This window comes from Molossus molossus, unplaced genomic scaffold (genome assembly GCF_014108415.1).
Source record: "Molossus molossus isolate mMolMol1 unplaced genomic scaffold, mMolMol1.p scaffold_m16_p_8, whole genome shotgun sequence".
In the NCBI taxonomy this organism is placed as follows: domain Eukaryota; kingdom Metazoa; phylum Chordata; class Mammalia; order Chiroptera; family Molossidae; genus Molossus; species Molossus molossus.
This window is the reverse complement of record NW_023425402.1, coordinates 101,145,861-101,173,408: the sequence shown is the minus strand read 5'-3', so window position 1 is coordinate 101,173,408 and position 27,548 is coordinate 101,145,861. Positions and strand designations below refer to the sequence as shown.

Genomic DNA, 27,548 nt, shown 5'->3' with positions numbered 1-27,548 from the left:
AAGTTAACAGTGTTTTCTAATCGGATTGATAAAAATAATTTATAATAATTTTTTTACTTTGTAAAAAATAAGTTGGAATACCTTTGTGAAGGTCTTTGAAGTAAAATTTTGGGGATACACTAATCGATGTCCTGGATACTTAAAAAGAAGGGGACATCTCAACGTGTGCCATGGTGTCAGTATAGCAGGGGCCTTTGTGGAGCAATTACATCCCAAGAGTCTATTTTCAAGTCTTTTTTTTTTTAAACCACTGTTTTATCACTGTTTCATCACTGTTTCAAGTTTTATGTGATAACTGGCTACTGCAGTAAGCTCTACAAATGTGCGCGTTTCTCCCTGGTCTCCTCCAGCTCCGCTCGGTGACCTCGCCCCTGCTGTTCCCATCAGATACCGACGCCCTCCCTTTGCTGTGCAGTTCAAGCCCCTCTCATTCGGGAGGTCGTTTCTGACCCCGTGAGCAACAGTGCGCCTGTCCCCTAGCAAATGCTCTGGGCATGTGAGCAGTTTCCCCCGCACCCCGTTCCAGAGCCACCCCCACCTCCCCTGGCCCCCCATCAGGTGACCAGAATCTGAAAGCTCGGTGTTTGTCCGGAAGCTGTAGCGCAGGTGACGCTCCGCCTGTCTCAGATGATTCTGTTTTCTGTCCCCACTTCCCATCGGCATGTGAGAGCTCCAAAAACCTGGGATTTCCTGGTGAATCCTGGGAGCTTGAAGCACAGTGTGGGGTGCCATACAGAGGTGTGTGATAATAACCGCAGCGAGTCTCTGTCTTTTGTATTTTGTTATAATAGTAAAGACATCTCGGGGGGAAAACAGTAATGGAGAATTTCTGGCAGGAAGTGCTTCACACAGGCTATTTTACAGCATTCATCTTCTAAATTGGTGCTGCAGAGATTGTAATCGGGCATGGATCTAACATCCCCATGTTTTCCCTACTTTGCACATTTTTGCAACTACAGTCTTATCTTGAAAGACCCAGAAAATTATTACCTCCACAATTGCTCCACTATAACCTTAATAACCTTAATGTAATAGACTCTTTTTGTTGTTGTTTTTTCCTCCTCTGAACTTGTGATTTTTTTTTTTTGTGATCACCTTGAAAACCGAAAACGGAAGCAGAACAATGATACCTATACTTGTCATCCTAAACTTACTTATACTGACGTTGTGGTTTTCTTGTCAAACATAGCCAAAACCCACACTTTTGTTGAGAACACTTCCTTTTCTGACTCACTTATATTTCAAAACATTCGGAAAATCAATCTGACCCCAGTACCCTTCCTTGGCTGTTGAGGTTTAGGACAGCTATAGAGTTGATGTTTATGTCTTCAGCTGGCTCAGCAGCGATCACATGACCCCCTGCTCATCTCCCTCTTTCCCCAGCCTTTGCCCTCCTTCATCCTTCTGTGTTTCTGGTATAGCCCTGTTTCTTTCTCACGCTCCTGCCCTTCTTTCCCCCATGCCTGTACCATCTCTCTCCCCCATCCTGCCTCCTTCTCCACTGCAAGTCTACCCAGCCTTTCCGTTTCTCTGTGAACCTCCCCATTGTTATCCTCATTTTCACCTCTATTTCTATGTGCACCCCGTCCCTATAGAGGCACATGCACATTCTAAGCTGCATAGTCTCATGGAGGTCACATTTCCATAGGCACCCACATTAAAATGGAAGCACACACTTCCCTTCCCACCGAGAGGTGCCCACTCACGTCGGAGAATGATAATCTCTCACTTGCAACAGAGACAAGGTCAATTTCTTATCCTTGATTCAGCCTCTGCACCAGGACATCGTGTCACTTTCCTGCTGTCTCTGTGAGAAGGCTTGCTCCCAGCACACTCGTGGGATGCTCAAGTGTGCTAGGTCCCCTCACTCTAGCACCTGTGGGCGTGAAAACAGAATGCACGCATGCACGTGCACACACACACACACCCTCAGTCAGCTGGGCTCCACGGAAGCATATGTCAGGCCCAGAGTTTCACTAAGTCTCCCATGAAAGCAGCTTTTTAAGCTTTGGGTCCTGGGCTCCTGACCACCTGTCAGCAACACACAGGCATCTCTCCTGACAAGGGGTTTTCACTTACAGAGCAGACCAAAGCCACACTTAGAATAAAAGTATTTCTCACACAAAAAAAATAATCCACAAAGAAACAACTTGACCTGTTTCAAGGTCTTTTCTTATCCCCCAGAGGTTCTCGAAGCCGACTTTTCCTCTTTGTTTTTACTTATTAGATAACTAAGGGCAGTGGTTCACCCTGTGACCAGAACCAGCCGCCCCGAGGATGGAGCCGTACTTGCGGTCGGTTCCAAAGGATCCGGTGTCCTCTGACTTGTTGGGTTAGATTAAGTCTGATTTGGTGTGTTGTTCATGTGTTTTTAAAAAATTTTTCCCAGTAAATACTTAATCAATTTAGACCCAGTATTAGTCAGCTTGGGCTGCTGCCACAAAATATCATAGCCGGGGGCACTTAAGCAGCAAACAATTATTTCTCACAGTTTGGGAAGCTGTAAGTCCAAAATCAAGGTGCCAATTGATTTGCTTCCTGGTTCCTGGTGCGGGTCCTCTTCTGGCTGTATCCTCACATGGCAGAGAGAGGGAGGGAGGGGCGGGGAGGAGGGGGGGGAGACAGAGAGAGAGAGAGAGAGAGAAGGAATTCTGGCCTCTTCCTCTTCTTATAAGCACATGAACCCCATCATGGAGGCATCACCTCACAACCTCATCCACACCCAGTTACTTCCCACAGAACCCCCTTCCAAATAGCACCACATGAGGGGTTAAGGCTTCAACACTGGATCTGAGGGGACACACATTCAGTACATACCAGGCCCCAAGTTCATCAAGTTTGGCTTGAAGCACATGAGAATTTCTTCCAGACCTGGAAGATAGACAGGTACTCAGTCCTGGGACAGGAGGGTCATGAGCGTGTCCCTCTTCCACAGCGGAAGCTGCCTCTCTGGGAGTGGATCCCTGTTGCACACTGCTCAGGGCTTTGGAATTTCTAGATATCTCACAACCAAACCATTTAAAAGGGTTTGGCTCAGCGGTTAGAGCGTCGGCCTGCGGTCCTGAGAGACCCGGGTTCGGTTCCCGCTAAGGGCGCGTACCTCGGTTGCAGTTTGTCCCCGGCCCTGGTTGGTTGTGCGGGTGGCAGCCACTCGATGTGTCCCTTTCACATCGATGTTTCTCTCTCTCTCTCCCTCCCACTCTACCTGAACAAAAAATGGAAAAATGTCCTCGGGTGAGGATAAAAAAAAGAAAAAAGAAAAGAGTTCAAATGCATTTATTCTTTGACTGTGGGTATTTCTTCTCCTACGATTTTCAGTTGGCATCTACCAATAAAGATAAGAAACCGACCCATGTTCAAAATATTTTTATGCCTGTACTCAAGATATTAGTTCTAATTCACCTATTACTTATGCTATATAATATGACAACTTATTTTATCTCCAAGAATAAGAAAAGAAAAAGTGCTCAGTTGGCAGGAAAAAGAAATGAGAATATCACCTCTTTTCTAGAATGCAGATTGTAAATATTTTGTAGACTCTCTATTGTCTCAGATCTTTTGCATAACAATCATGGGAATTTCTGTGGATTTAATTTAAAATGATAAACCATTTCATCCTAAATTTTGTGATAATGTCTTGCTATTGCAATGCTTTCTTTAAAATTTTTAAACAAACTAAAAATACTTTTTTTCTTTTAAAATTTTTTAATTAAATTTTTTAAGGTGACAATGATTAATAAAATTATATAGGCTTCATGTGTACAATTCTATGACACCACATCATCTGTATATTGCTTTTGGTGGTGGGCACACAATGCAAAAATACTTTTATTTTAAAGGACAATTTATTTTATTTTATTATTTATTCGTTATTGATATTAGAGAGAGAGAGAGGAAGGGAGAAGAAGAGAGAGATAGAAACATCTATGAGAGAGAACATTGATTTGCCGCCTCCTACATGCCTTCCATTGAGCCACACTGGCTGGGCTTTTAAAGAACAATTGAAAAGACTCCTTATTTAGAAAGCTTATATCTGCTTTCTCAAAATCTTCCTTGGAAATTGACTATTTCCAAAAATAGCTTTACTGATAGATTGTGTCGGGTTTAAGAGCTGGGATGTTGAATTGAGAGGCCAAATAATTGATCCTTCTGTCTAAGGGTCTATGGATCTTGGCTGCATTGGATGAAGTTCAAAAGATGCTTCATGGAACTACCAAGCAAAATAGAGACAGGCTCATAGGTAGAGAACAGACAGACAGCTCAGGGGTAGGTGAGGGGTTGTGGGAGGAGAGATTGAGCAAAAAAATGAAACAAAAAGAGAGAGAACTCATGGACATGGATAACAGTGTGGTGATAGTGGGGATGGAGGGGGGTTGGTGGAGATGGTAGAAGACATAGAGGGGATAAAGGTGATTGGAAAAATTAAATTAAAAAACAAAGATGCTTCATGGAGATATATTTAGGAAGAGTTTTTAATGGGAAATTTTCATTTTTGTTCTTGTCTGCTTTACTCAGTTGCAAACTAATAAACAATCTCTAATTAAAATTATAAACTCTTTTACTAATGATATTTTATTCTATTGCAACAATTCTCTATAAATATTATGACAGCAGTATGAAGAGATAGGGTTTAAATGAGAGAGCAATCTGTTTTCAAAAATATGCTTTTCTGAAAACAAAAATGTTATTAAATAGGAAAAAACAAGAATTTTCTTTGTTTTCTGTGCCACTTTTACTACACATGTAGATTATTCAAACTTGTGGATGCAATTATCAGTTCATTTTTTTAGTTTGCTTTGTTTTCAAATTGAAGTCTTTATAATTCTGCAATTGTACAAAACATTGCAAATCACAAATTGTGCATATAAGGTAAAGTAGCAATAACAAAAATTAGAGGGTTGCATTTATTTTATATACCTGATCATTCCTTTCAGGAAGGGGCTTTATATTTAGACACGAACCCTATAATTTTCTTCCTTTTCACAAAGAAACCTGAATCTTTCTGTTCCATTTGCTCGGTCAATGAAAGAAGGCAGAGTGTTTGTTCTTTAATTAGCCCAGTATTGATCTTGAGTAACGGTTTTTCAAAGCTGGGTCCTCAGTTAGCTCTAGCTTGTCATCAATCATTGCTAAAAATGTTTCTAAATCTCAAGGCTGCCATTTATTGGACTCTTACCATGTGCCAATTACTGTGCTATAGCAATTTTATCTTTTATATAATCCTCAAAACTTTAATCAAATACAAGTACTATTTTCACCATTTTATAAATTATGAAGTCAAAGTTTAGAGTTAATAATCTTTTTTTTTTTTTATCCTCATCCAAGGACATTTTTCCACTTTTGTTCAGGTAGAGTGGGAGGGAGAGAAAAAAAGAGAGAGAGAGAGAGAGAGAGAGAGAGAGAAACATTGACATGAAAGGGACACATCAACTGGCTGCCTCCCGCACGACCCCAACCGAGGTCACAACTGAGGTGCGTGCCCTTGACCGTAATTGAACTTGCGACTTATTGGTCTGTGGGTCGACGCTCTAACTGCTAAGCCAAATGGGCCAGGGCTTAATTAATAATCATAAAGTCACATAAAAAGTAGGTGAAAAACCCAACCCCAAGACTCCTAAGCCTGGGCACTAACCATTGTTTTATACTCCCATGAGCCATCTGTTTATTTAGCTCTTCATGCAGCAAATGTTTTTCAAACACGTATTTTGTGCCAGGCATCATGGATACAGTGGCAAGCAAAGACTGGAATATCCCATGCCATCATGGAACTGATAGTCTAGCAGAAGAGACGAACAATTACAGTGACATGTGTGTGGTCAAGTCCAGGGGGGGGAGGGGTAGAGGGAATGAGGGAGCACGTGGCAAACACGACCTTACACACAGGTAATCTGAAGGAGGGCATCAGAATAGGCTTTCACAGGAGAAACACATTTAAGCCAGAACCTCCGAACTGGCCTGGGGTTGGGTAGATGAAGACACCAAGGTTTTCCAAAGTTGGGAGGTGAGAAAGAGTGTGGTACGGTAAAAGAAATGGAAGAAATTATAGAATACTTCGAACCGTGGGTTTCAGGAGTGGATTGGCAACAGAGAAAGAAACAAAGGTCAGTCATGGTATGTTGTGTCATAGGCAGTGACATACATTAAAGAATCTTAGGCAGAAAAATGAAATGATGTCTCTGGCCCTAAATCTCTCTCTCAATGTCTTTCTTTTAATCTCTCTCCCCTCCGTTTTCCTCTTCCTCTCTCCATCTCTCTCAGATAAATTTTAAGTGAAAGGAGTAAGATTGGAGGTAGACAAACTTACAATAAGTCGGATGGGGGGGGGCAGTTTGGACTAAAGTAGTGGTGGGGGATGGGAAAAGTGGCTAGATTAAAGGATGTGTAGGGGTGCCCTGGGTGATTACTCGGAATCCTGCAGGAGAGAGTCAAGAGTAACCTCTAGATTTCCGACTTGAGCAAATGATAGAGATCATTACAAAGATTGAGAATGCAACAGGTTTGGGGGAGAGCTGATATCTTTTAGAGAAATTACTTGATAGAGTTTAACCCATTCGATTCAGCACTTAGGAAGCCACTGGCCAGCAGGGAGTGGCCATGTCATTGAAGAAATCAGACTCCAGCAAACTGATGAGTACATGAGAAGTAGGGATGTTAGGACACTGAGTGTATACTATGTGTTCATGAGACAGAGCATTAGGGAAGCAGCACACAGCGTCTGGTAAGACCTGTGTATGTAAAGGTGATTTTAAGTGTGTGCTGTATTAAAGGGGATCAAGAACTAGTAGAGAGAGAGGCTGGAAGTGAAGGAAAAGTGTATTTGGAAGACCCAAGGCAGAATGGGAGAGAAATCAAGAGCGCAAGTGGGGGTGTAGGCTTGTACCCGGGGAGAGACTTTCCCCGCTTCTCTGGGATCAGAGTGGGAATAGAAAGAATGGTTGTGGAGACACCTAAGTTCGGAATCAAAGAAAGATTTCTTTTAGAAATAAATGTATCTTATTTGTTTGTACATTAATGAACAAATGAGCACACTGTTTTTATGCTCAGCAATGTTCTAGGTACTGAGAATGTAGCAGTGAACAGAACAGGAAAAGTAATTCCTGCATGTGGCACGTGTGTCCTAAGGGGGGGGAGACGGATGGAGAGGCAAAGACGCTGTCCTGCTGACAGGGTCCGGACAGAAGGAGGGGTGATTCGAAGGCTGTTGAAGTCGTCCAGGCAAGAGACCAGTGTGAGAAGTGGCTGGATTCCGGATGAGTATTGAAAACAAAGCCCACAGATTTGTTGATGGATCAGCTATGAGGTGTAAAAAAAAAAAAAAGAGGTAAAGGAAAATCCCAACTTTGTATTGAATCAAACAAATAACTTGAGGAATATGCTTCTTTTGTCCATAAGGAAAATAATTGTATTCTATGTGAAAGTTGTTAGAGCAGAGTTTCCCCGGCAGCTGTAACGCTGGGCTGGGGGCAGCCGTTGCCTTCGGGATATTACTCGGAATTGAATGAAGTAATGAAGGAAGTGGAAAGGATTATGCTGTCTGTCATAGGAAACAGAAAGAACCGGAACTGTCTCCTCCCCTTTGCCAACTGGAGATGGAAAATCATCACAAGAGTGCTTTTACTAAGGGAGAAAAAGAAAAACAGATTACACCTAACATTTTAAAATTATTTCACCTTGTTTCTGGAGATATTAGAAAATCGAATTTGATTTTCTGAATAAAGTGAATAAAACCTTTTAGATATTGAATATGCAAATAAAAGTAGCATATTGTTTGGTTACTGTCAGTGGTTAGAATCATGATTTTATTGATCCGGTCTGAGGCTACATTGGCGTTTTTTAGACATTTAGTGCGCTGGCCCTTTGCCAACCTGCAGGGAGGTAATTTGCACCACCTCTGTGGGCTAACCCCTCTGCCCTTCCCACTCCCTCTGTTCCTGTTGTTTAGTGTGTTGCTCACACCCATCAGATAACCACCAGAGTATGCAAACATTCTAGACTGGTCCTGGGATGGGGAATTTTTCCATATACTGTCTCTCAACCTGTGAAATAGTCCCCATTTAAAACTTACATAAAACAGAGATGGTGGTTTGTCTGGCTCTAGAAGTGATGGGCCATTGTGTGTACACAGGTTTCAAGTGCACAGAATACACATTGAGGACCAGCCTTGCCTTGGGACTGCTTAGCACACCATCTGGGAGTATCTCAGGCTCGACTGTGTCATTTCCAGCAAGCCTGACAGTGCTCGGTGGGTGTGTACCACAGAGCAGTTCTCTCTGCCATCTGCTGTCCTGTAGACCTTCTAGTTCCGTTTTACTGGTATCACTAGGTATCTAGCAATTACCCATTTTAAACCCTAGAATATGTACTTAATATTTTAAAGTAAAAGGCTAGAACTATTCTTTGTGTCATACACTGTTTTGAGAGATTCTTTTCCAAAAGGACAAAGCTTTTAGACTGTCCAGTTGTTCTGAGACTAAAAGTATTAATGGTAAATCAGGACCTGGGTTGCTCCTGGCCTGGGGTAGGTGATTTTGACCTTCCTTTTGCTAAACACTAAATCTTTCATGCTGTAACTCTCCTTGATGGTTCTGTGATATTCGTCCCTAAGGGACTTGAAGAGTCTAGCAGATGTATAGATATCTGCTGATAAAGTGATGATACACCAGTAATGTTTCAAAGTTGTATTTTTCTACATTACCGAACAGTCTAACACCGAAGCTTCTTTTGCCTTAATCGATGTATATGATTGCCCCAGTACTACAAAGTTAAAAGTGATACTAATATTTTAGTCCACTAACATTTTTATAATTTTGGATATGTAAGCATACACTTGTTCATGCAGAATGGCTCCAGCCTATCTATTTGTTTATGCATTTATTTAAGACATTTTGTTTGTATGTGTTTAATTATTCATCTGCAATTACGAGCTCTTTTCACCTTCCTCATTTATCAATCCACATCCACTGGTCAAAACATCATAAAACATTTTCTCACATCAAATACAATCAGGTGTCCCTCAATATGCACAAGCTCTTCAGTAGAGAATGAATTTCGTTTTGGTCACTTGCAGGACTCTCATGGGGCGGCAGTGCTGGCACTGAACTGTAAATATCACACCAAGATCGGTGCTTAGTAGGTAAACATGTCAGTTGTGCTTTATTCTGTTGCAAGTGTGAGATCTCTTGAAAAGATCCTGGGGGCCTCAGGGTATGGAGGGAAATACTGCCGGGCAGAAAGGGGTTAACTCAGCAGCCCTGGGCTGCTCAAACCCTGCACAATTCAAATAAAGACTGGCCCCTGACTGGCTCCTGGGAGATTACCTCTGTGCACTTGGAATATTATACCTGACAAGAGTGTTTTTTACACCTGGGGTCTTGGGGCGTGTTGTACCTTTGAGGTGTTTTATGGTGAACACCTCTGCTTGCGAGGGAGCAGGGATGGGGAAGGGCTGGAGCTGGAGAAGCTGAAGTCAGTTATGGAAGAGCTGCAGGCCTACATAACAAACTCCAAATAAAACCGAGGACACTGAGCTCGGGCGTGCTTCCCTGCTTGGCAGCACTTTACGGACATCATTACACACCATTGCTGGGAAAATTCAGCACGTCCTGTGCATTTCCACTAGGAGGGAACAGGTCACTCACCCCTGGAAGCTCGCATGCGGTTTGTGCTGGACTTTGCTCTGTTCTCCTTTTACCTTTGCTGATTTCAACATGTGTTCTTTCACTGTAATAATGTAAAAATGAGTGTAGCAGATTTTCTGGGTCCTGTGAGTCCTTGTGAGCCGTAGAGCTGCAGATGGTCTTGGGGACCCTGACCCACTGACTAACTCAGTCTTGAGAAAGACAAAGGCAGAGGGGTTATTAGGAGTCTCAGTGGCAAGACTTGATGACACTTATCCTTAGGTCATTGCCATGTGCCGACTTGGTGTCAGCTCTCTCCTGGATCCAAGCAGAGAATGTGATGGGCTCAGCTCCGGTTGCTCATGCAACCAAGGAGAGTGGTGTAGCAAGCATGACTACTGGGGGACATGGCGTGAGTTGGGCTGACTGTGTCTATGCCCATATATATTTATACACATGGTGCTTCTATTATTTGGTGATATATCTTTTGTTTCTGGTAGAGTGGCAGGTATTTCAGCTGATCATGGAATATTTTTCTATATTGATATTAAACAAATTTAAAATCACATTTATAGGTTTGTGTATTATTCAGAAAAAAAATTTTTAATGTTAATTTTTCTACTAAGCTTACTTTCCAAGGTAGCTCAATGTATAATAAACCTAGGCTCAAATCTAGTCATTTACTTGGGGTGTGATCTAAGCCATTGATTTAACCTCTCTAACATTATTTCTTGCTTTTAAAGAGGGGGTGAGCCTGGCCGGTGTGGCTTAGTGGATTGAGAGCTGTCGCATAGACTGAGAGGTCCTGGTTCAAATCCTGGTCAGGGCCCATGCCTGGGTTCCGGACTCAATCCCCAGTAAGAGGCATGCAGGAGGCAACTGATCAATGTTTCTCTCTCACATCAATGTTTCTATCTCTCTCTTCCTTCCTCTTTCTCTACAAAAAATCAATGAAAACATATTTAAAAATAAATCAATAAATAAAGAGGGGGTGATATTCTCATACTATTATAATATTCATAACTCTCATGGTAGTTATGAATATTAAATGAGACATGTACAAGCCCTCAGCATACTGCTTGGCACATTGAGATGATGAACAATAGATTATTCATTCTTTCCTATTCTTCTTATTCTCCTTTCCCTCCCCCTTAACCCCTATCAAAACATCTACTAAATTAGAATATGTAAATATCCAAGCCACAGAAACATCTAGTAAACATTAGAATTTATATATGTAGTCCATAATAGTGACTACTTTGCCATATTTACTTTATGCACCAACATTTTTTATTTCATGTACACTTTTTAAGTGTGACAATTTAAAAATTTTTTATTTTATGCCAAATAGCTGTGTCTGATATTTTTTTTATCGAAAATATTCTTAATCCTTTTTCCCCTAATTAATGCAATTGTTTCTAGGGGCATAAAATCAAGGTATGTACTGGTGCTTATAGGCACAGGTTATTCACACACACACACACACACACACACACACACACGTTAGGGAATAGATTATTTTCCCCAAATGCAGGAAATAGTAAAAATTATGTCAAAGATACCTGTGCATTCTCATGTTTCATAAAATTCAAGGAGAAACATTTGATCTCTTTTAAGTCCTAGGAGAAAGGGAGGGAAGCTCATCACATGTCATTAAAGGGGCCGCATAACAACAATAAGGGACAGGAGAAGAGAGAGACAGGTGTTCTGTGACATCTGCTCCAATCACGAGTAGCCACCAAGTGCAGCCTGGCACAGAGCCTGTGCGTGGTCCCTGAGTGCCCAGAGACTTTCAGCAACCAGGCAGTCCTCTCAGAGCCAGAACTTAGTTCGAACCTAGTTTGAGGAGAGTTTCTGGAAGGGGAAGCCACAGAAGCCAAGTACCTCTTTCTCCTTGTCTTCCCTCCCATCTCCGTCTCCCCCTCATCTCACCCAGGCAGAGGTGCCAGAGTTCTGACCACCTCACGAATGTCTGTGGAGTATCTGTGTGACTGACGGGGCCAAGTGGCATATGACTTTTCCAAATACTATACAAAAAAAGTTTATCATAATTTTACCTTAATAAAAAAAAGATAATTGTGCCCTTAAAAAGTACCTTATAGGTTAGTATCTAGTGCTTGAAACTGAAAATTGGTGAGCAATAAAACCACATTATTTTTATTTTCCATTAAGTCAGGATCCAACAAATGACCCTCCTTTCTGACTCTTCCGATTGGAATCCAGGACCATGACCAGAATCCTACCAAAGTAATCAGATTGGTTTTATGTTTATACATGTGACAGGAAAGATATTTTAACTGGAAGGTTTTCTATTAAAATATTGCACACACGAAAAAAGTATGATGCAGTCACAATAATACAGGTCTCCTCTGATTGATCATTTACTGTATGCAAATAATACTTTAGGCAAAAAGGGATAATGAAACATGTCTAGTCATTATGAGAACTTTTTCTTTCTCCTGTAATTTTTGATAAATGGGGATGTTTTTTGGCTTCACACAATACTTATGTGCTATTGAATAGAGCTTGTGGAAATATCAAGATCATTCGATAGTATATTTTTGCCAGCTCTTTGCAGGAAGGTTGGCCAGAGATTTATTTTCTTCTTTTTTTTACTTGTTGAGGTATTAAATAAAGAACTGATTGTATAATGCTATAATTCAATGTGTTTAAAATATAAAACCTGTATATTACAAGTTAAATTGACATAAGCATTTTTATTTTACACAGGTGTATTTTTTCCCAATGTCTGTTTTGTGGGTTAATAGCCACCAGAGTATATCTCTTCACTTTGTGTAGGAAAACACTGGTGGGAACATTTTCAGAAGCAACTCATATTTCCTATAAAAAGAGAACTTTGGGCATTATGATTTTACTTGTGCCTATCTCCTTAAGATTCCAAAAGATATTTGTAAGTGCCCCTGTTGAGTGTGTGTTAGTCACGAACTACATATTTACTGACAGCAATGCTAAGCACCATGCCTGGTACTAAGCATATAAAGGTGCATCCAAATTCTCATGATCTGAGTCCCTGGCACACAGATTTGTCATCTATAAAGGTTTGTAACTATAAAAGAATGTGATCCTTGTGATCTGAACAGCATACTTAAGACAGAAGAAGCCATTCATTTTTGTTGGAGAACTGAGAAAGATTACGTATAAACGGAGTGATGTCAACTGACCAGGAATTTGCTAAGAAGAAAAAGAGGAAAGGGAAGTATTTTAGGTATCTGTATTCAAATAAAAGCCATCTACACTTCTTTCCCAGACTGAAAAACTCATTCATTCCTTCAACAAGTGTTTAATGGGTTGCTGCTGACGACAAGGCACCCAGGGACAACATACTTCTGGGTCTGTGTCATGGTGCAGTCTGCGAGTGCCCAGAACCTGGAGACCGTTTTTCTTTGCCCATCATATATGCACTGCATTTAAAGACCCATGAAGATGGGCATAGTGTCTACAAAGATTTTTTTTTTTTCCTGAGAAAACTATATTCATCCATTCAGTCAATCGGCCAGCAACGCACATTGGGCATCTACCCTGCGCTCAGTGGTGTTCGGGAGAGAACACTTAAAGAAAGACTGAGGGGTCATGTCCATCCAGGCAAAATTATGTAAAAACCGTAAGAGTTGGGATTGAGTTTGGTGAATGACAGATAGGAAGAAAGGAGAGAGAGAAAGAAAAGAGGCCTGTAAGCCAGGCAGGCTGATCAAAAAGGTTTGGGGAAGAACAGGTCAAGGAGAGGGTGCTGCCAAAGCAGAGAGGCCGGGGGCTGCTGAACTTCTCGGTGGCACTGCTGCTGTGGGGCCACTCCGGGGGCTTGTGCAGGGGCAGCAGGGGGCAGGAGCAGGTGAGCACCAGGAGAGACACAGGGGGAAGAGGACAGGCAGAAATGGGGTCAAGAGAAAATGTCCTTCAAAGTGGCAGAGACCTGTGTGTGTTTAAGTAAAATGGAAGTATGGGTGCAATTTATTATCTTTTTGGTGTCAAATTTCTTGGCATATTTCTTATTTTATGAAAATCCCCTGCTTTGTTTAACTTTCTTTATATATTTTCAGATTAACACAATAGATGAAAATCTTTATCTGTGTTTGTTCCCTGAATATATTACAGATGTATGATATACATCTGTATATCATTTCTTATTTTCCACTGTTTTTAAATTACAAGATACAAGGGGACATTTTCAAGGATAAGTAGACCATATTGCTAATGATTATGTGTAGTTCATACAATAATTTTGATTCTTACTGCACTGAATAGTTTTCATTGTAATGGCTCATTTTATTCTGAATAATTTTATTTATATGCTTAGAATATAAAGTCACTATTACATTTTTGCTATATAAATAATAAGCAGTGTCAATAGTGGAATTTAAAAGAAAATGATTGCAAATGAAAACTATTATTTTTGAACATGTATTCACAGCATGAGAACAAAATGTATTTAGCTGTTCACTTTATGAAAAGAGAAAAATGTGTTTAAAATTGGAATTGTACCACTCAGAGATTGGAACTCATACAGTCATAAGAGAAATATAAATGCTTCATATCAGTGGGTAGGGAAAAAAAGTCACATTTCAATAAAACATTTGGCAATTAAATATCTCTACCTATAAATTTCTTATTTTAAAGAAAATAATTGAAAGTCAGGAACCCAGCATCAGGCCTTTACCATGACTCAGAATCAGAAAACTATAGAGAAAAATAGAAAAAGCTGTTATTCTCTGAGAAATCTGAGGACCTTTATCTTGCATTAACCATTAACATTAGCATTATCACTCCGTACTTTTTTCTGAGCCAAGATAGACCTTAGTTCAAGGTTGATGAACCCTAGTATATTAAGTATTGTAACAACCTTCATAAACAATGAAAGACCCTCCATGAGCTGAAGGGGGCCTTGACTTATTTTCCAGTAGTGGCGATGGCTTTGCACTGATTAGTCTGTACCGCTGCACTCATGATCCTCTGGGTTCAAAGCCAAGCTGGGAGAGGGTTGCCGGGCTAGGAAACAGGGCACAGCCAGCGAATCCGCAGAGCCGAGGTCGGTGCCCTTGGCTAACCGCGCTCCCACCGCCGGGCACAGAGCTGGGAGCTTCCCGGGAGAGAATGTCCTACGGAACCGCGGCACCTGGTTTAGCCCGGGAAATGTTCACTCAGCGAACGAAATTAGAAGGTTGGTCCAGTTCAACTGGGGCACCTCCTGCTCCCCTTTGAGGTCCAGCTTCAACGTCTTCCATCTTTTCCACCGAGAGCGCCCTCTTCTCCATCCCTCACTCCACATCGTCCACCCTTGCCACATAGCCCTCTCTGGAAGGACGCTGGGGTGCGCGTGGGGGCCCCAGCACCAAGTCTCCTGAGGTTCTTGAATCTGAAGTTTATCTCCAAGAACCGCTGTTCTCCTTACAGCTATCAAATGTTAATTGCCACTATTATCCAAAATAAACCATTTCGGTATTTTAGAAATTTCTCCTATGAATGTCACCACAATGAGTAGCAAAGGTATGACAGAGAAAGAGACAAGCAGTTTTTGCATTTGTTCTTTTTTTTTTTTTATAGCGGAAACCCCCAATGGTGGTAGAAGATCTTTTTGAAGACATGAAAGATGGTATTAAACTGCTTGCTCTCCTGGAAGTCCTGTCCGGGCATAAACTGGTAAGAATTTTTCCTGTGATGGTATTTCTCAAATTCCATCCATTTGGAATTGGAGGTGTGGAACTGGGAGTGTAAGGGACTCTACCTATGTAAGGTAAAGTTTTCCTCTTTTCAGGAAACACTAGTCTATCGATCACTTCCAGGAGCAAGGAATGCATTCCCTTTCTTGTTCCTGCACACTTTTAATAGATTTAAAACATTGCATACAGTAGCTGCCACCTTAAAAGTAAGAACAGAGACCTTCCTCAGTAGTCAGGCAATCACGGTTAACTATTGCATCCGGACGGTACCCAAGAAGCTTAGTTGCAAACCAACACCAGCCTCACCTCAGATGATTGTCTGCCATTTGGAAAAGATTGTTGGCCCATACCTGTGCATTCATAGAGTTGTTTGTTAAAAAGTAAGCTGAAGTCAATATGCATTTTTTTCATAACCTTGTGGACATCCTTCAGCATCAGTCATTTGTCACAGGAATAGCATGCTCAGAATCATTTGCTTTTATACACAGCAGAACCAGCACAGTAAAAAACAACCTCCACAGTGAGCTGTAACAATTTCCACATTACTCAAATAATAATTTTTTTTTCTGGAGTATGTTTATTTCTATTTCAGAATGATAGAGAAGTAAGTAGTTTGCAAACATAAACTATTTATAAATGATGTTTACCATAATAAGAAAGAGGGGCTCAGGAAATGGTCTTTGTAATGTTGTATAACACTCTAGACACAGGGCCCAAAAGTTGGAGTACTTCTTTTTTTTTTTTTATCTATTGCATCTTGGTAAGAGCTACAGTATAATCGTTACTTGGATAATTTAGTTTTTAAAAACTTTTTTTTTCCTGAACATAAATTTCTAGTTAATTTTGTGAAAGGAGTCCTCAAAATAGCTTTCGGAAGAAGGTTGTTTATTGAAAAATACAAACTGATAATAATTTTGCGTAAGTCATTTTTAAATTTGATTCATATTGTAGCAGATGCGTTCTGTGGCCTGGATGCCATCTCTGCTCACATCTGATTCCAGCCACGCAGTGGTGGGCGTTACCCATGCCCTTACCAGCATCTGATCTCGAGCACTGGTGGCACACCTCTGGGATTCTGCCCTCGGGGCTTATCAAAGCCACTAACTGCCCCAGGCAGCCCTCAAACACAGGACAGTTCATGGCCCCAAAGGACCCTGGACCATTGGCAACGGGAGCACTCCAGCCTGGCGTTTGTAGGAGGAACTGTTCTGAGGCATATTTTACAGATCCCTTTGAGAGCCCAATTGGGTCCTCAGGACTGAGCCCCGTTGCCCACAGCGGAACCCTCCAGAGTGCCTCCTTTATTGGCTTTTCCCCTTCCCTGTTTTACTTTCCATGAATCCTCACCCCTGTCACCTGGCATCATCCCTCCGATAAACTACACGCAGCCAAGTCCTTTGCTCAGGCTCTGTTTCAGGGGAAATTGAACAAGACCCACAAACAGCCAGTTGGGAGGATGCAGACATACGCATGAACTAAATAAACTGGATAAGCGTTAGGATGTAAGAGTCGTTGAATTGAAATATATACTCCCTTGATTGCCAAATAGAACTGGTTATAGTATATAACCTTCTGAATTAAGCTATTTCCTAGAAGGCTGAAGGGAACTTTATTGTAATTCAAATGGGTGTAGTTAAGAAGTGTATTACTCTGAGTGTCAACATAATTCTGCCGTTATACTTGGCCACCAGTATGCAGAAACCTTCATGGACATGTAACTGCCCAGCATATGATTCTAGAAGCATATATTTTTGACCTAAGACTCCTACTTCTCTGTGTAAGTGCCCTACTCATTCAGACATAGTTATAATTATAGAATTCTGAAGCTACAATCAATTTCAAAAAGAATCTCAGCATTTGCATTTAACAGGTGGGGAAACTGGAACATAGTAGGACAGTTTCCGAGATTTAACCTTTATTGTTGATTTATATTGAGCACTTCAAGATTCTGAATTACATATGTGAATTACTCTGAAATTGTAAATCAGCCTTGGGAACTGTTAAGTTTTGAACATGTGTACATCACAGTTAAGAACCACAGTAAGATATACAGCAGCATTTAGAGGGACGTGTGTCGAGACATTCCTTTCGACCTCTCAAAGGGAAAATGTGGGAACGAGAAACGCCCAGAGGAGCATTAAACTGTTCAGGAAATCTATAATCATCTCGCAGGTAGAACTCCATTAAGAACACTGTACTTAACATCACAGTTCCCATAGCCCAGGACTCGGGCTCTTACCATGATCATCTGGGAAATATGTCCAAATGGCTTAGAATCCCCTTTGCTGCCAGCAACTCAGGGTAAGGGTTGACTCTCAATATCCCAGTTCCCTTTAACAACCATTTGTCACTCTCTTGTCTATGATATTATTTAAGGTCCTAGGGGATTTTAAAAATATTATTCTTGGATTTTTCTATATCTCTTATTTATTAGTCGTAGGTCATTTATTTATTTATTTTTTATTTTTGGTATGTGCCCCTAGCGGGAACCAAACCCGGGACTCTCTGGTCCATAGGCCAACGCTCCAACCGCTGAGCCAAACCATCCAGGGCAGGACATTTATTCTTTAAATGGAGCAGTGATTATGTCTTTACTCACACATAAACATAGGAACACTTAATTTAATTTTATACAAGATTTTTTAATGATGTGAAGGATTACTATTGAAAAATTAGAAATAATAGAAACAAACTTATTCCTTGTTTACTTTGTTAATTTTTTAATGAGATGACAGCCCCTTTTATTTTAAAGATCTTTTATTGATTTTTAGATAGAGAGGAAGAGAGAAGGAGAGAGAGAGAGAGAAATATTGATATGAGAGTGAAACATCCATCGACTGCCTCCTACACTCCCCCTACCAAGAATCGAGCCCAAAACTCGGTCATGTGCCCTGACTGGGACTCAAACTAGCAACCTTTCATTGCCTGGGACAATCAATGACCAACCAACTGAGCCACACTGGCCAGGGAAATCTTCTATACAGTATTTTAAAATCTCTTACACACTTTGCATTTAAAAGGGGCCTGAAATCCACTTAAAATTGCACAGCACACACTCTCAGGAAGTCTGGCGCGGCAAAGACTGCTGCATGCTCACCAGGCAAATTGATTAGCCATCAATCATATATCTAAAGTAAAACACAAGTCTGCAACTGGGTTTTACATTATCCAAGTGACTATCCATTTGGCTAACACCTCTGGAATTTTATTATGAATAAGACACTACTGTATGCTCTCTAAGGAAAACACAGATGAATGAGAGATGGTCAGTACCTTCAAAGAGTATGTAGCCCAGAAGAGAGGATCACTGTATTAGTTCAGGCAGGTTAAGTTGTGTAAAAATGGATGCAGATATGAGATGGGAAAACACAATAGATGTTTATACCTTGCTTGCTTAGCCAGGATGTTTCCGAAGAAGAAAGGCAGAGAGAAGGTACTTGTCTCCTACATATCAGGTCTTACAATGACACTGTGTCACTTGAGACAGTGTGGCATCGGCACAGGGATGAGTATATTGACAAATGCAGTAGAGTCCAGACACACACCAAGGTATGACTGGAACTTCAGCACATGTCACAGGTAGGTGTCAGTTATGTGTGGGGGAGAGACTGCTCAGTAAGTGGAACAAAAAAAGTTTATCCTAATAGAAAAATAGGAAGTTGGATCCTATCTCATGGCCTATACAAAAATTCAAAATGCCCCTGGCCAGTGTGGCTCAACAATTAGAGCGTCAGCCTGTGGACCAAAGAGTCACGGGTTTGATTCCTGTCAAGGGCATGTACTTCGGTTGCAGTTCGATCCCCGGCCCTGGTCAGGGTCAGACAGAGGCAACCAATCGGTGTGTCTCTCTCTCTATCTCCCCACCCCCACCCCACTCTGTCTGAAAATCATTGAAAAATATCCTCGGGTGAGGATTAAAAAACAAACAAAAATGGATTAAGGACCTAATGGCAAAAGCACTTTAAACTCTGAGAGGAAAATCTAGGTGAATAATTCTGAGACATCAGGATTGGGAAAAATAATAAGGCATAAAATATTGACTAGAAAAGATTGCTACACTTGACTGATATTAAATTTAGAAATGTTTTTCAATCAAAAACCTTTAAAGAAAGTGGCTAGAGAAATTAGAAATTGGTCGCAGATATTCAGATGTCGTGGCAGCATTAAGGCAAGATTGCAGGAAGGTCATACAAAGCACATCTTCAGAAAGTAAGAGGGAAACAGCCCAGAGGGAGAGTGGACAGGAGATGTTCACACCATTGCTGAGCAGGGAATGCAAAGGAAGACCACAAGGGAAGACCTTGTCATGTACATTCAACTGAAAAAAATTTGTTTTCTCCATGAGATTATTCTTATATTGCTGACAAGAGTGAAAAGTAACGCGGACACTTTAGAAAAGTTTGGCATCACTTTTGAGGTTCAAAAGCCCCCCTTCCTCTGACCCAGCGAGTCCAAGTATGCACCCAAGAGAAACCCTTTATGCCTGTACCAGAGGCGGGACATGCAAGAACGATCTATCAGCACAGGTCAAACCAGAAATAACCTGAAAATAACCCAGATTCACATCAAGAGGAGAGTAGATGAACAGCATACAGTACAGCTGTCAAAACGAATGCAATGCAGTGACAGGCAACAACGCAGATGAATCTTAGGAAAAAAATGTTATGTGGAATAATATGTCTCAAAAGATTAATGCAGTGATTACCTTTATGTAAACTTAAAAATGAAAATAGGTATTCTATTTAAGAATGCATATACAGGAATTGAATTTATATAAAAGGAAAACAATGGGTAGATTTAGTATAATGATGTAGGAAGGCAGATAGATGAATGGTCGATGGTGGCATTGAGGGGTATGGTTTTTGTCCTTAATTTCTTTCTTCTTTTTCAAATCCTCACCCGAAGATATTTTTCTATTTATCTTCAGATAGAGTGGGAGGAAGAGAGAGAGGAACATCGATGTGAGAGAGACATATCGACTGGTTGCCTCCCATACGACCCCGACCAGGGCCGGGGACCAACCCACAACCAAGGTACGTGCCCTTGACTAGAATCAAACCTGCTGCTCTTTGGTCCAAGGGCCGATGCTCTAACTACTGAGCCAAACCAGTCAGGGGTTCGTACTTAATTTCTGTATCCTGGCTTTGTTTTAGTTGGCAGGTTCATAGATGCTTTTTACATTATTAAAAAAAACTAATTAAATAAATAACAAAGTGGACCATGTATGAACCAATGATAGAACGATATCATGTATAACAGGTTCCCAAGTAATAAGTAAATAAAAGTCAAACATTTAAAAAGTGCATTTTCTATTTAAATATTAGTTTAAAATTATATCATAAAATGTTATTACCTGGTATGCTATAATTGGAAAGTAAATGATACTCGGTTTGGAGCTTTAATGGTGGATTATTTAGGATCTGGGTGTCACAGAGAAATCAGTTTACCAGCTATCAATATGGAAAAATCACTTCACCTCAACTGCCCATTTAACTCCTGTCAGTGTAAAGGAGGCTAATACTATCTACTTCAATGAAATTATTTCGAGTTTTAAACTTCACATTGTAATACATAGAAAGCACATGATGAATTTTAGTAACTCAAACACAGATAATCAGAACTTCCTCTTGGGTAAATAATATATTAATTCTCACAATCATCCTTTCTAACCCTGGCTCATGTGCTCCATATATTTTGGTCATCCAAACCAAGATATCTTATAATATTGTCAATAACCTTTCATGTAATATAACTGAAAAAAAAAAAATGGTGAGTGACCAAGACTACTTTTCTTAAAGACAATTTTTTAGAGCAGTTTCAGGTTTCCAACAAAATTATAAGAAAAGTAACAGATATTTCCTATTACCCTGGGCCCTCACACACGCAGCAAGAGAATTTTTCATGTAAATATTTCCTAACTTATAGGGCGATAGTCTCAGTAGACAGCATGGGAATTCTGTGAATTTCCGCCCTAAGATGTGCAGCGTCCTGAAAGCAAACTCATGAACAGAACGGAGACAGATGCCTTTACTGAGTACACTGGCCCCCTTTCAAGGTGCTGTGCGCATAATGCTCCTTTGTGTACCTGGTAACCTTCATAGAAATTGAGTAATGCTGGCTCTTCTTGAATATCCTGCAAGTATGTTTAAATCCACTGAAATAGACTTCATGACCATCCTTTTTATTTTTTATTGAGCTCGCTGTGCAGCGTGCGCTTTGATCTCTTCCTGTTCCCCTGCAGCCCTGTGAGCAAGGACGCCACGTGAAGCGGATCCATGCTGTGGCTAACATCGGCACTGCTCTGAATTTCCTCGAGGGGAGGAAGGTAAGAGACGCGCAACCAGACACTGGAAGGAGAAGGTGTGGCCATCCAGATGCTTTCAATGCTGGCTGCGGAGTAAAAACACCGTGTGTAATCGGTGCAGCACACACATGCAATATCATTGTAAAAAATAACTTTAAATTTATAGAAAAGTGGCAAAAAGGGGTACAGAGATTCGGCTTCCTCTAATGTTAAGAATGTGCACATAGTACAATGATCAAAATACAGAAATTCAAATTGGTCTGACACTATTAACTAAAGCGTAGACATTAGTCCAATGTCATCAATTTTCCTCCACTGTCTTATTTCTGTCCGGGATACAACCAACCACATACCTTGCATTTGATCCTTTGTCTCTTCCACTCTATGGCAGTTTCTCATTCTTTCCCTGCCTTTCATCACTGTTGATACCTGGTGGCCAGTTATTTTGAAGAATGCTTCTCAATTTCATAATTTTGTTGAAGTTATACATATTTTACAAAAATTCCAAGGAAGTGCCCTGGCAGGGTGACTCAGTGGGATGGAGTATTATCCCATACACCAAAAGGTTGTGGGTTCGATCCCCTGTCAAGGCAATACCTAAATTGTGTGTTCTATCCCCTGTCAGTGTGCGTATAAGAGGCAACCAATTAATGTTTTTCTCTCTCTCTCTTCACTCTTCTTCTCTCTCCAAAATCAGTTAATAAAACGTATCCCCGGGTGAGGATTAAAAAAAAATTAAAAAGTATTCTAAGGAAGTGATGTTTTATTCTTCTCTACGCATCATATTAGTGAGTATAGGATCCTGATAGGTCTTGTTGCTGGTCTTTTTCATCTTGATCAATGGCAAGGACATTTGCTGTGTTTCTTTTATGGTGAACTTATTATTTTCTCTTTTTACTATAATTGAGGAAGAACTCAGGGAAAATAATTGAGATCATGCTGTTTATTCTTAAACTTTGCTCACTAATTTTAGCATTGATTGCCTTCAGTAATTATTTCTGCGTGCTTGCCTGATGGTGATTTTATGTTCCCCTCATTCCTTCTACATGTGTTAATGGGAAATGTACTGTAAGAAAATATTTTCTTTTCCTCTCCATTTATTTATTCAATTATTTATTTTAGCATAAACTCATAGGTATTTATTTTATTCTATAATTTTAATTTAATACTATTATTATTACTCTTTTATTTAAATCGTTGGCCATTAAAAGTGTCTTCAGGCTGGCTCCTGCTTATCTTGTATTTTCTCTGCCCCAGTCCTAGAATAACCACTTCTCAATGGAAATTTTAACCCCTTTATTAGCAAATGGCATTTAGAAACCAAGATTTGGGTGCTAGGTATGATCATTGCTACTGAGGTTTCATTGCTCACAGACCCTCTCAACAGACAGATCTAGAAAATGTCCCCCCTCCCCCCGCCTCTCTCTCTCTCTCTGGCTTCTCCTCTAAGTGTGTGTATAAACCATTGGTTCAAACTGATACTTCTGATTTCAGTTCAGTGCCACAGGGTTTATTCTAACTGTCTGTGCTTGTTTGCTTCTGCTTTCTCTTACAGTGAGAATCTGCTCTCTCATCTACAATATACTCACTTATTCTTCAGCCCTAATGTGCACATAAAATAGTTTCAGAATTGCTAGCCCAACCCCCTTTGAGAAACAGATTTACTAACCAGGGAGCAGTATTTGTGTGCAGTTCTTTTGGTCTAACATGACAGTATCCAGTCAAAAGACTAGCTCCAAATTTACTTAGGTTACGTCTGTTCTTCCCATTCCTTTCAGTGTGATTACGTTATTCGTTTGAAATACAGTTATATTCCAACTGGATACCCCCCACACCCACTCTGGTTGACTAATTTTTTATTTTATTTTGGGAAATGAGATCATTGCCATGATTCTAAGAGAAGTTGTACTTAGAGAAGTGCCACTCCATTCCTCTCCTTACTACTCCGTGACCACTCCTCACCCCTTCATACTTCTAGGCAATCATCTGTCTGGTGTCTCATTTAGCATGCCTGTATGACAACTGTCCTCGTTTTACCCCCTTTCCTACCTCCACCCCGCCCCCGCCCCCTCACCTCTTGCCATCACTACACTGTTGTCTGTGTCTATGTGTTGTGCGTGTATGCTTGTTGGCTATCCCCTCACCCTCTTTTATCCAGTGTCCCCCCCCCTCTGTCCTTTGTCGCTCTGTTCCATGTGTCCATGCCTCTGGTCATCGGTCAGTTTATTTTGTTCATTAGATTCCACCTGTAAGTGAGATCATGTGGGATTTGCCTTTGTCTGGCTCATTTCACTTGTCACGCTTGTATTTCTTTTGCACAGACGAGCAGATGTACCTTCATCTACCATCTTTTGTACATGAGGGTAGTGTACTATAGATGTACTCGTGCACTTTGCTTTTTAAATTTAACAGCAATTCCTGGAAATCATCCAAGTCAGTTCACAGAGGTCTGCCTCGCTCATCTTCACAGCTGCATAGTATTCTATGACCTGAATATGCCAGAGTTTCTTTAACCACTCTGCTATGAATGAACAGTTAGGTTGTTTCTAATATTATTCAGACCAAAACAATGATTTAATTAATAACTGTGTATACATACTTATGCATTATTAGAAATGCATTTTCTGGGTAAATTTTTAGAATTGTGTTTGCTGGGTCAAAAGGTAAGTGTGTACATAGTTTTGTTAGATATTGCCTCATTTCCCTCCAAGATGGTTTTATGAATCCTCTTAGATTTAACCTTTTGTAATTTGGGGGCCACTCCCTTACAACTTTATTTAACCTTAATTTCTTCTTTGAAGACCCCATCTTCAAATACAGTCAGTTTATGGCTTATGACTCCAACATACAAATTTTGGGGACACACACATCTCAATCCATACTAGTCTCTGGCTTGCAAAATTAAAATTTTCCAAATTATGTGAGGCAAGCACAATGATCGAGTCCAGGGTTCTCCAACACTGATGTGCGTTGGAATCACCTGCAGGTTTTGTTAAAATAGACTCCTGGGCTGCACTCCCTTAGCTTCTGGCTCGGCAGGTCTGGGGTGAGGTCCCCGAAGCTTCATTCATAACGAGGTCCCAGGTGATATGTTCGCTGCTGCTCTAGGAGCTCATTTTGAAAACCACTGGTCCAGTATCCTTCCCTGGTTTCATTCATTAATGTGATCCCATCCTCTTTCTGGCTTCCGGGAATTTTCAGTCTCTTTGGCTATCTGTTGCCATCACCTCTCCGAGGCTGTTAAGAATGTGTTGTAAGTTTTATAGGACTTTGCGAAGGAGAGGAGGTCAAAAACAAACAGCAGACAATTCTGTGCTCTGCAAACCCACTGTGCAACAGTTTTTAGAGAGAAAATAACTATTAAAAACAATTTTTCAACAAGTTGAACAAAAGGTCGTTAGGTTCTATAATATATTGAATATGTTGACTTCAGAGTAGAGTTAGAGCTGGGTTGAGGTAGGAAATTCAATTTATATTCAACCACATTTTAAAAAAGAAAGATATGTAAGGAAAGGGAAATGATTTGTCCTCTATGAAATGCATTACAGTTTCAGAACCCAAAGATACCAAAATCCAAGGATACTCAAGTCCCTTACATCAAATAAGATACTATGTAGCTGCACACATCCTCCTGTATACTTTAAAGCATCTCTAGATTACTTACAATACCTAACACAATGTAAATAGTATGTAAATAGTTTTTGTACTTCATTGTTGAAGGTATGAGATAAGAAAAAAGTCTCTCCTTGTTCACTGCATAGGCTTAACCACACAGTACATGTCCCCAACAACCTAACTTATATTTTAGAATGTTTTTGATCGGGGTCCGGCTGGTGTACAGTGGATTGAGCCTTGTCCCATGGACCCAGAGGTCCTGATTTGATTCCCAGTCAGGGCACATGCCTGGGTTGCAGGCTCGATCCCCAGTAGGGGGCGTGCAGGAGGCAGCCGATTGATGTATCTCTCTCACATTGATGTTTCTATCTCTCGCTCTAAAAAAAAAAAAAAATCACTAAAAAACTTATTTAAAAAAATATTTTTGATTGGTGATTAGAACCTAAGGATACAGATGGTGGACTATAATCTTATGGTTATTAGGATATATTTTACATTTGTGGCCCTTGGTTACTAAAATGAATGTGGGGAATATTCTGGAGAAGATGTAAAACAGAGTAATCAAAATGGTTATAAAGATTGTGGTACGTTCTGTTAAACAGCATTGAAGATCCTTGTTTCCCACAAATGTATTATATGTCTCACAGTGTACAAGCCCTAAAACTAGTACACACAAGCTGGTAATCTGTGGTAACTATCACTTTTTCCGTCTCTGAAGAGGATGAATGAAAATTACCAGTGAGACAAAAACCCCGTGGATGTGAGTCAAATTGTATCCAATGATCTGTGTGCTAACTTTTACACTACTCCTCTTGATGTTTAACTAGCACATTTAAAGTAATTAAGTCAACTATTTGTGGGATGACTTTGCATCTGACAAATTTTTATTAAAGTAAACCATTTACAAGCTTCTGAACTTTATTATTATTAATCACACAGCTCATGAAATTATAGCTGAGAATTATTGAGCTAGATGTTTAAGGAATACTTTGTTATTCTTTTATATTTGTTTAGTGATTATGAAAAGATGATGAACAGTTCTAATTATATTCTATAAAGATTGACTGAGAGAAAATCCATTCTGCTAGGACTTAGGAAATAACTTTTTTGATAGCTGGGAAGGCACTGAGATGAATAATTGGGAGCAATTGTAGACAAAATAACATGTGTGTCAAATACTTTATAGTTATCAGTGCCTAAAATAGGGACCTGAACATTTTCAGTCTCTTTTTGCTTACTATTTCTTGGCTTTCCTTTGTCTTTAAAATCTGTTCTTCAACTAAGCCCTAAATTTACTTCCTACACTTTTATTCCCTTTGAACAAGTAACACTGATTTTCAAAGATTACTTATGTGTGCGTATCATCTTCTCCCTTTGTTTTCCATGTCAGTCCATGTACAGAGGATCACCGGTTAGTACAAATTTTAGAATTTTTACCTCCTGACTTTTATAGGTAAAAGAGAACATAAGTTTCATGCTATTTGGTAACAAACTTCAAAGTAAGTGCATCTTCTTAAACTATTCATCACAGTTTCTTTTAAATTCCAGTCGAGTTCTGAATGTAAATACCCCTTTTTTTGTTCCTGTCTGGCATTTTATTGGTAATACCTTGCATGATGCCCTATTTTTTCAACTTAAAGTTTTTTATTACATATTGTAGTTAATGTTATCATGTGCACTTAATGAATGCTCCTGAAATTTCCACCAAACCCATGTGCTTGTTTTTATGCTCACCCTACTTACTCGTGTGTATCACTGTACAGGCATGTCCAAGTCTTATTGATGTCTAATATAGTGCTCCTCATTGCATAATTAAATGGGTTATAATCTTCCAGTACATTACTAGTATAGTTTTTCTTTTTAAACAGATTAAATTAGTCAACATTAACTCCACTGATATCGCGGATGGCCGACCCTCAATAGTTCTCGGACTGGTGTGGACCATTATTCTCTATTTCCAGGTACTGTGTTATAGCTTCCCCATCAGTTGATATAATATCATGGAAATAGTATGGGCATTTTATAATGCTGTCATCTGCCATATTTTCGGGGTTGACTCTCAAACTTGCAGATACCTGACATTCACACAGACATTGGTTTTGGTAGCAGAATTTCCTCTTCTTCCCTGTAAAGGTGTTAGACATGGAACTCCCCAAAGGACTCTGGCATAGGTACGCAATCTGAAAAGTGGACAGGGCACAGTGAAGATGAAATATTGGTATAGGAGGTTCAGAAGATTTTTCTCTGTTCTCCAGAACGGAGCAGTTCTATGCCCCTATTAGACATTAAAAGGAGAAATTAACTTGCCATTCCATCCAGAATAATAGTAGTTCTAGC

At 40.2% G+C, this 27,548-nt stretch overlaps 1 protein-coding gene across 1 annotated transcript in view; it reads left to right on the top strand.

Annotated features, from left to right (window-relative positions):
- SYNE1 (spectrin repeat containing nuclear envelope protein 1) overlaps positions 1 to 27,548 on the top strand; it is a 409,429-nt gene that overhangs the window by 64,112 nt on the left and 317,769 nt on the right. The window contains exons 4-6 of the mRNA XM_036249358.1: positions 15,177 to 15,272; positions 21,534 to 21,617; positions 27,080 to 27,172. Coding sequence (XP_036105251.1) covers positions 15,177 to 15,272; positions 21,534 to 21,617; positions 27,080 to 27,172 — 273 coding nt within the window. The remainder of the gene's footprint in view (positions 1 to 15,176; positions 15,273 to 21,533; positions 21,618 to 27,079; positions 27,173 to 27,548) is intronic.